Source organism: Pistacia vera, unplaced genomic scaffold, assembly GCF_008641045.1.
Source record: "Pistacia vera cultivar Batoury unplaced genomic scaffold, PisVer_v2 Contig223, whole genome shotgun sequence".
Lineage (NCBI taxonomy): Eukaryota > Viridiplantae > Streptophyta > Magnoliopsida > Sapindales > Anacardiaceae > Pistacia > Pistacia vera.
In genome coordinates, this window is record NW_022196028.1 from 57,942 (window position 1) to 67,070 (window position 9,129).

At 39.4% G+C, this 9,129-nt stretch overlaps 2 protein-coding genes across 2 annotated transcripts; one reads left to right on the forward strand and one right to left on the reverse strand.

Annotated features, from left to right (window-relative positions):
* Positions 1 to 978: 978 nt before the first annotated feature.
* Positions 979 to 2,504, forward strand: LOC116130633 (chlorophyll a-b binding protein 151, chloroplastic). Its single transcript, XM_031416367.1, has 3 exons — positions 979 to 1,210; positions 1,550 to 2,296; positions 2,481 to 2,504. Exons 1-2 carry the CDS (start codon positions 1,065 to 1,067, stop codon positions 2,199 to 2,201), a joined length of 798 nt encoding a protein of 265 aa, XP_031272227.1. The 5' UTR covers positions 979 to 1,064; the 3' UTR covers positions 2,202 to 2,296; positions 2,481 to 2,504.
* A 181-nt stretch (positions 2,505 to 2,685) lies between these two features.
* LOC116130640 (pentatricopeptide repeat-containing protein At1g08070, chloroplastic-like) lies at positions 2,686 to 4,851 on the reverse strand. The gene has a single exon (XM_031416374.1). The coding sequence runs from the start codon at positions 4,849 to 4,851 to the stop codon at positions 2,794 to 2,796; it is 2,058 nt and encodes a 685-aa protein (XP_031272234.1). The 3' UTR covers positions 2,686 to 2,793.
* Between the last annotated feature and the right edge of the window lie 4,278 nt (positions 4,852 to 9,129).

The following is a 9,129-nucleotide window of genomic DNA, read 5'->3' on the forward strand; positions in this document are numbered from 1 at the left end:
CTTTCCCTTTTCAATGTTCCTCATTTTATCTTACATATATTATTACAGCCCATATGTTTCAGTGACATTTCGTTAGGTTAGAATGTCAACTACAGTCTCCCATAAATAAATACTTTAATCTTGTCTAGTCGATCTGCACTAGTATTAGTCTTAGTTTAGAGATATTGAGATTGTAATTAGGATAATACGTTATTGTCGTGTCAGTTAAGTTATAAATATATGATGATCATCATTTCAATGCCTTATTGAATTCATTGTCATTAAGGGTTAGATATTTGATTAATCGAAACTATTATGCTTATGCTTATTTTTATTTTTTTATTTATTTTTAGTAATCGGGATGTATGGATCAATTTATACACACATCAACTAATCTTTGGAGTCTATTGAACACCTTATAAACTTAAAAGACTAAATAAACCTCTTTAACTGTTACGTCATTTCCATAGGGTTAAACTACTAGTACTACACATTTTAACATAAATTATAATGATGGATCACCACAATCTAATTCTCAGATTAGTTAAAATAACATGTTCAAGTGCTGCAACTATCAAAGAATTCCATGAACAGTAATACTTTGGATGATTATTCGGAAAACGTCGAAATCAACCAGTACTCCCATGTATTACAGTACATAGTTCCCTTCTAGCATTTATTTAAATAAATAATAATTTGAACAAATAATAATACCCACTTCACTTTAGAAATATTGAAATGAAATCAACATTCTATTATGTACAATTTGTAAAGATTTTGGTCATTGGTCAGATTATTTATAAATTTTTGTGGCCTAGACTCTCCGTTGAAAACATAGAACCCACAGGATCTTTGAGTTCCACGTGGCAGTAAAACAACCTCTTTATCCATATAAAAAATCAACACGGAAATCCACATCCAATACAACAACCAATGGGAGATTGCTGACGTGGAGATTTCCTGATCCACAGCATCTTCTCGTTTGCAATATAATACAACACTCACTTGCTCTCTTAAGCATCAGCAACAAAGAAAGAAGAAAAACAATCGAAAGCTTTAGCTTCAGCCTCAACACACATAAACACATGGCAACCTCTGCTATTCAACAATCAGCATTTGCTGGACAGACCGCCTTGAAGCAATCCAATGAGCTTGTTCGCAAGGTTGGAGCTTTTGGAGGTGGCCGTGTCACCATGAGGAGGACTGTCAAATCTGCTCCCCAAAGCATCTGGTAATTATCGTTACCGTTCTTCTGCTTTTTCATTATTCTAAAACAATTTTAATTTCTACTTCCTAAATTTATGAAGCTGCATTATACTCTCTGGTACACTAAAAAATAAAATATAAAATGCGTCCTTAGTTATTTTAACGTGCTAGCTCAAACTTACTCCGAAACCTGACTAGAAAAGAGAACTACAACGATGTGTCATTCTGCCTGAGACATTAACCCGTTCCTGTACTTCAGTAAAAGAGCTGCATATAACGTTTATGATCTTTAGAAGATGCATATAAGCGCAGAAACTTTAATCCTGTGATTGTCTGACCACCTGAACCTGACACTGACAAACAGGTACGGCCCAGACCGCCCCAAGTACTTGGGTCCATTCTCTGAGCAAACCCCATCGTACCTGACCGGTGAGTTCCCCGGTGACTATGGATGGGACACTGCTGGTTTATCAGCTGACCCTGAGACATTCGCTAAGAACCGTGAGCTTGAAGTTATCCACTGCAGATGGGCCATGCTTGGTGCTCTTGGTTGTGTTTTCCCTGAAATCCTTTCCAGGAATGGTGTGAAGTTCGGTGAGGCAGTTTGGTTTAAGGCTGGTGCTCAAATCTTCTCAGAAGGTGGGCTTGACTATCTTGGCAACCCCAACCTCATTCACGCTCAGAGCATTTTGGCCATTTGGGCTACCCAAGTTGTGCTCATGGGCTTTGTTGAAGGATACAGAGTTGGTGGAGGCCCACTTGGTGAAGGACTTGACCCACTTTACCCTGGTGGTGCTTTTGACCCACTTGGATTGGCTGATGATCCTGATGCATTTGCTGAATTGAAGGTTAAAGAGATCAAGAATGGGCGCTTGGCTATGTTTTCCATGTTTGGATTCTTCGTCCAGGCTATTGTTACTGGAAAGGGTCCTATTGAGAACCTCTTCGACCATATTGCTGATCCAGTGGCCAACAATGCCTGGGCTTATGCCACTAACTTCGTCCCCGGAAAGTGAAGAAGCTCAATAGACTTTAGTGTATCAATTTAACATTGCTCTGTGTGCTTTTGTTGAAACTATCTAGTTGTGGACTTTATCAATATCGATGTTAAATTATTAGTAGAAACTCTTGTATTGCCACTTTTTCTATCACCAAACTTTTGTCTTCCTTCAGACTCGTTTATACTTTCCACTTCCCCAAGTACTCTGATTCATGCTTTGTGATATTAAAAACCAAGCGGACCCTGAATCTACACCATAAATAACATTATGATAAATTAAGTATGATACATTTCTATTAAGTTTTCTTGTTTTTCCTTCGCCTTCTAGCAATAATGAAGAAATTCATTTTAGATATCAAATAAAGCTTGCCCAAATTCTTAACTGAATATTCAATTACATTGTATATGAGAACGTTTAAACAACCAAACTGCCGTTATAGAATTGATATCCATGAGATTTGCGGTTTAGCTAAGATATCTAAATCGATAACAGCTGTTGTTCCGCAGGCCCAAATCGGGCAAACACTGGAGATAATTTTTTTCAAACAAAAAGTATCCAGATATTCTTATTGAGTAGATTAACAAGAGCATTGATGCTGGCCAGGGAATCACCAAAAATCCTTGCAAGAGCAAGATCCATTTGTGAAATGATGGAAACGGCTATTATCTCTCACAATAATTTCACGATTATAAATACCGGATAAAAGTTTGGTTACAGAATGACAATCATTACAAACACGGAGGCTCTTCACAATGCGGATAGGACTCCCCGGTTTGATATTAATGAGACCAAAAGCTATGGCCAACCTCTCACTATGATTTTCCAATTCTGCTTCCTTCTCCTTCTCATCTTCAATACACAAAAGAACTTGAGTTGTGTCAGGAACATGACCTGCAGATCTCAATTTGTCTCTCATCTCACTCAACTTACGATATATCTCCTTTGTTTGGGGATGTGACTTATCACCCACGATAAACTCATGAAGCACACCTCTATGTTCTATTGAACTGCATCCTGGGTCTTTTCTGAATCCTCTCTTCTTCATCATTTCTCTAACCTTTGAAACTTTCTCCCACTGACCAGCTGCAGCATACATATTTGAAAGGACAACATAACATCCAATAGTCTCCGGAGCCTCCTCGAGCAGATGATTAGCTGCATATTCACCAATATCCTTGTTTCCATGGTTCCTAGCACCACTAAGTAAACTCATCAAAATCACCATGTTGGGTCTCATGGGCATACGCTCAACGATGCTTCTTGCCTCTTCAAGATTTCCAGTTCGACATAAGATGTCCACCAAGCAACCATAGTGTTCAATCGTAGGTTGAATTCCATATTCGTTGATCATCATATCAAAATAGCGGCGACCATCATCTACCAAACCTGCATGACTACAAGCATTCAGAACCCCAATAAAGGTTATAGCATGGGGCTTCATTCTGTAACTACACAATTCATTGAATAAGTCCAGAGCCTGAGCTGCCATGCCATGCATTCCTAAGCCCACAATCATAGCAGTCCAATGTCCTACCTTCTTCCTGGATATTGCTCGAAAAACTTTTAGCGCACTTTCAATGCTCCCACACTTGGAATACATTTGTACCAACAATGTACCAAGCACACCATCTATTACAAACTCATTTTTAATCATGTAAGAATGTATCCATCTTCCTTTACTAAGACTAGCTAATCCTGAAACTGCTGAGAGTGCGCTAACTAATGTAGCATCATTAGGCATAAAGTCACAATTCAACATGTCCTCAAATAATTCCAAAGCTTCTATAAACCTCCCATTCTTCTCATACCCTGATATCATCGAATTCCATGAAATTAAATCCCCCATTGGCATGTCATTAAACAAAACACGCGCAGAATCAAAATCTCCTGACTTCATATACCCACTAATCATCGCATTCCATGCAACAAAATTCCGATCCGGCATCTTATCAAAAATCTCTCTAGCAATATCAACCTTCCCACATTTGGATAACCCATCAACCAAACAAGTCCAAGAAAACAAATCCCTCTCAGGCATTTCATCAAACAGTTTCATCGAAGCCTTAACATCTCCACATTTCGCATACCCATCAATCAAAGTATTCCAAGAAACCAAATCTTTTTCATCCATTGTATCAAAAACTCTCCTCGCAGAACCAATTTCACTACATTTAGCATACATACTAACTAAACTACTTAAAACAAACTTATCCAATCCAAACCCTAGTTTCAAAACCAACCCATGAATTTGCTTCCCTTCTTTAATAGCACCTAACCTGCCACAACCTTTGATCACACAAGGTAAAGTAAAATTATCAGGCAATAAAAACTCCCGAAGCATATCACAAAACAAAGCTGTAGCTTCATGGGAACGGTGGTTAAAAACGTAGCATTTGATAAGAAGGTTGTAAAGGAGCAAAGTATGGTCTTGAATTTGATCAAAAGTGGAGCGAGCATAACGGAGGTTGTTTATTTTGGGGTCTACGTAAAGGGAGAGAAGGCAAGAGGAGACAGAAGGGTGGTGAATGAGGTTGGTTTTGAGAGAAAAAGCGTGAAGTTGTAGGGTTTCTGGGAGGGTTTTTGAGGTTTTGAGAACAGTTAAGTGAAGAGGAGAGGGTATGTATCGTTGAAGAGAATGGATTGGCACATATTGTAGAGTTTGCATGGGGGCGTAGCGTAGGAGTTGAGAAGAAGAAGTGTTTGAACTTAAAACTAGTCCCTTCGATGGATCATGGATGGTGTATATACTTCAATAAAGGTACTTATAAATTAATTCTTTCAACAAATAAATTGTCTAATCAGTACAGGCGCGGCGTGGCGTGACCTTGTCCAAACTTTGAATGTGGTTGATTGAAGAACTATAAGAAGGGTTTGGACCACAACATCCAACCACGCTACCTAAACTGTTGAGCAATGTTTTAAAACTCACCGCGGCCCACTGGTTCAACCGGGACCGAGGCTTTTACCGAGTCGGGTTATCAATTTTTATGTTCACCGAAAATCCTAAAAGTTTGGATGATGATCAACGAATAATTGAAGGCCGATATGTAGGAGGTTTTGAAGAGAAATGGTCGATGAGTGCAATGGTGGTGACAAAGGTGATTTTCGATGAATGAATCGATCGAAAATTGAAAAAACTTGCGACAGCAACAACGTGTTGTTATCGACAATTGGCGAGGCGAACAGGGGTGGGGTGTGATGGGTTTTGGTCAAGAGGCTACGGGGAGTATGTTCATGGTGATGGGGAGGGTTGTCGATGTCGATGCCGATGGTGGTGGGATCTGGCTTCGATTGTTGACGCCGACGATGGTGAGATCTATTCGTTTTCGGCCAGATCTTTTGTAGATTTTCTAGAGAATGACTTAAATGATGATTGAGATTGCATTTGATGTCGCTACCGTCAACCAGTTGATCGCCAATTTATATTTGGGATGTGTTTGCTAAATTTCAAACTTGTAGGAACTTAACTTTATTTTTAAGGGTGTATTTGCTTAATTTTAAACTTTTAGACACCCTGTTTGACCGACCAGTTAAATCGGTCAACTTGAGACCCGACAACTTTGTCAAGTTTCACCCCAAGTTGGTTATTAAAACATTGTTGTTGAGGCATACAATAAAGGCCATAGATTGTAATGTCAATGTGTTAGAGTAGATGCCCTAGAGCCAATCAATTATTGTAGAATTGACTCTTTGTAATAATGTTCATTAATCAATAAAAGGCATTTTATTCTATATCGCGTAAATCATTATTATTGCAATATGTATTGATATATGTCCTTAGAATGGTAGAGCCGTGACAAGGGTATCAAGTGTTTCAAATCTTGATAGTGAGAACCCTATGAGCACATATGGTGGCCATTCTAGAAACGTCCGTAGCCCCAGTATTATTCTGAAGTAAGGGCACAGATAATACGGTAAGGCTATCATAGTGTTGAACGACCCTGTCGAAAGGCAGTGACTGATCTCACTTGTCAAGGTTGTTTGGTGACAACCTGGTGCAACACATGGGTGCTTGTTGTAGGCGGATATACCGCAGCAAGTTCACTGGACTGACCCACCAGAGGATTCCATATGGATGGTAACCCCAGTGTCTATGGAACAAATCCTCTAACGAATGGTGGTGCATGTGATCCTTAGACTTGAGATCACCGGAGTGCCTTGTGCACCGATTGGTACAGTTTGACACTAGCCTAACGCAGTTCTATTCAGAGCTGTCAGTACGGTGGTGATTGGCTATATCAAGGAGTGTATCAAGACTATGGTGGATTGACAAAGGATTCATCACTCCCGGGTACGGGAGAAGTTATCTCACGGCGCAATTCAGTATATGGCAATGACACTAAAACTGTGGCCACAGTGGGATTGAGTTGTTGCTCTATCCAGATTATAATACGGGTCATTGGTCCAGAAACTGAATATATAATATCGAGAGTAACCGAAGGTTGACACTATTTCTATGCCTTCGTCTCGTCGAGATAACGTATGATGAAAGGATCGTATTGTACGGTAACCATATCGTTGACAGGTAGCTACTTTGCTGAATCCGAATCTATCGGGTGGCCATGATGCCTTGCTAGGGGCCAATCTTGGTCTGTGTATTAGTGAGACGATTAATTGGTGTTAATCGCGATACTATACACTACCGGTATGATGAGGAGCCTATGGGTCACACACATAGAAGATAATTTAAGAGCCAAGAAGAAAGAAGGGCGTTTTCGTCTTTTTAGGCAAAAGGGTATTTTGGTAATTTCACAGTGCAATTAAATTTGCTGAGGTCGTAGCCTATTATTTAATTTGTTAAAAAATTAAATAAGTGAAATTACGGTTAAATGTGTGTTCGCACATATTTAATTAAATCATCATTATTGTTAAATGTTAATTAAATATTAATTGATTTTAATTAAGATAATGATGAATTAAATTAAAATATCAAATTGGGAGTGTTTGGCAACATGGGGTGTTTGGGTTGGAGCCCAAGCCCATTCCATGTGGGAATAGGGCAACTTGGTTTGCCTATAAAAAGAATAGTGTGTGATTCATTCTATAATTTTAAAAGAAAACACAGCAGCCCCTTATACACTCTCTCACGCCAATCTCACTGTTTGATTGAAAAATCAAATACTGATCTTCTTCTTGATTTCTTAAGGCCAAGGAGGATCTAGCAAATCCCTCCTTGGTTCTTGGTGGTTGTCTTCGTGTGGACTTCTTGGTTCGATCCTACACTTGGATCGGTAGCAAACACATTCAGAGACAACATTGGTGGAGCCTCCAAACGTGGGTATAAATCTAAACCTTTGGATTTATTTTTCTGCAGATTCATATTATGCATAAACTGTAAAATCTATGCCCTGATTTTGGGTTCTAAGGAACGATCCGTAGTTGTAAAATTTTTGTTTTCCGCTGCGCAACCGGGTCGTTTCCTAACAGTGGTATCAGAGCCTTAGGGTACTAGATTTACAGTTATTGAATGGTTGATACATGTATTTGTTGATAACATGCTGCCTTGATGAATCTGCCATGAAAAACCCAGTTTTTGAAAAATCTGTAAAATCTGAAAAATCAGTTTATGCATGAATGATTCAAATGATAAACTGGTTTAAAATGTGTTGATGAATGTTATATTGGTTGGTTAATATCCTGGTTGAACGCGTGTGCGTTTGATTTGATTTGGATTAGTGTTTATACACAAAAAACTGCAAAAACGCGAACTGTAGGAATTGGGGATTTCCAGGTTTCGCCGCGGCGAAGCTTTAGCTTCGCCGCGGCGAGGAGCCTCTGGACAGTTTCGCCGCGGCGAAGATAAAACCTTCGCCGCGGCGAAATCTGTGGCGGCTAGACCTAATTTAAATCCTCGCCGCGGCGAAGATAAAACCTTCGCCGCGGCGAAGTATGCCAGAGCGAAATGCATACTGTAAATCCTCGCCGCGGCGAAGATAAAACCTTCGCCGCGGCGAAGTATGCCAGAGCGAAATGCATACTGTAAATCCTCGCCGCGGCGAAGATAAAACCTTCGCCGCGGCGAAGGATGTAGTTTTCCCATTCTGTTTTTTTTTTTTTCCTGAAAGGGACTAATCTGCAGTTTTAATAACCTATAAAGCCAATGTACATTCTGCACATTTAAGAGGGTAATTAATTAATTAACCCACCCAATTCAAAAATTGATTGTTTTTGAAATGTATGCTTTGTACTTGTTTGTATATTGCATGGTGCGCGGTACATGAGCCTTAGACCTAAGGGTGAATGTTTTAAATTATTTTGGGTATGTATGGCTGTAATATTTTAAATAGGGCCTGCGTGTCCTGCCTTCTCTCTTCTTCTTAATGTACATTCTTTTCTCATCTCATTCCCCTCGAATGTAAATCGAGGTTTCTAAATTTGTTGATGTAAAATTAGTTTAATATTAATTTTATTGTAAATTTAGAATGATGTTTTTGTAATGTACCTGGAGACGGAGCGAAGGACGAGGCAACCATACTTGAAGACTCAAGATATTTGTTACAGGATCCCTAGGTGACCCACCGATCCCTCTAGGCTCGAGGAGATCGGTTTTAGTTAGGCCATGTACCGGCACGTTTAATATTTTGTTTAGAATGCATGCTAAGGTTGAATGTTGAATAACATGCCAAACAATGTCATTCTAACAAAGATAATAATCTGATGAGACATTAAATAACAAACCCCTCAACTAAGTATATTAAGTCACGTATGCCTTCCATCACCATGGTTTTAATCAAACCACTGTTCGTCGAAACCTTGTTCGCCAAAGCGAAGGGTACACTTCTACCAGTGGGAGGTTAAAATTCATTGGAGTTTTCCTTAATGGTGATGGGTCGACTTAAAATGACGGTTTTGCTTGTTCGCCAAAGCGAAGGTTGATAAACGCGTCATAGGCATAGTAGAGCAGTACACATATTATGTGTACGTGGTGACATGTAGTGTCCAC

Excerpts from the sequence above, each read along its gene's own strand:
- LOC116130640 (XM_031416374.1), bottom strand. The coding sequence starts at position 4,851 with ATGCAAACTCTACAATATGTGCCAATCCATTCTCTTCAACGATACATA.
- LOC116130633 (XM_031416367.1), top strand. The coding sequence starts at position 1,065 with ATGGCAACCTCTGCTATTCAACAATCAGCATTTGCTGGACAGACCGCC. Across the intron at positions 1,211-1,549 it reads TCTGCTCCCCAAAGCATCTG|GTACGGCCCAGACCGCCCCA; the intron begins GTAATTATCGTT and ends ACTGACAAACAG.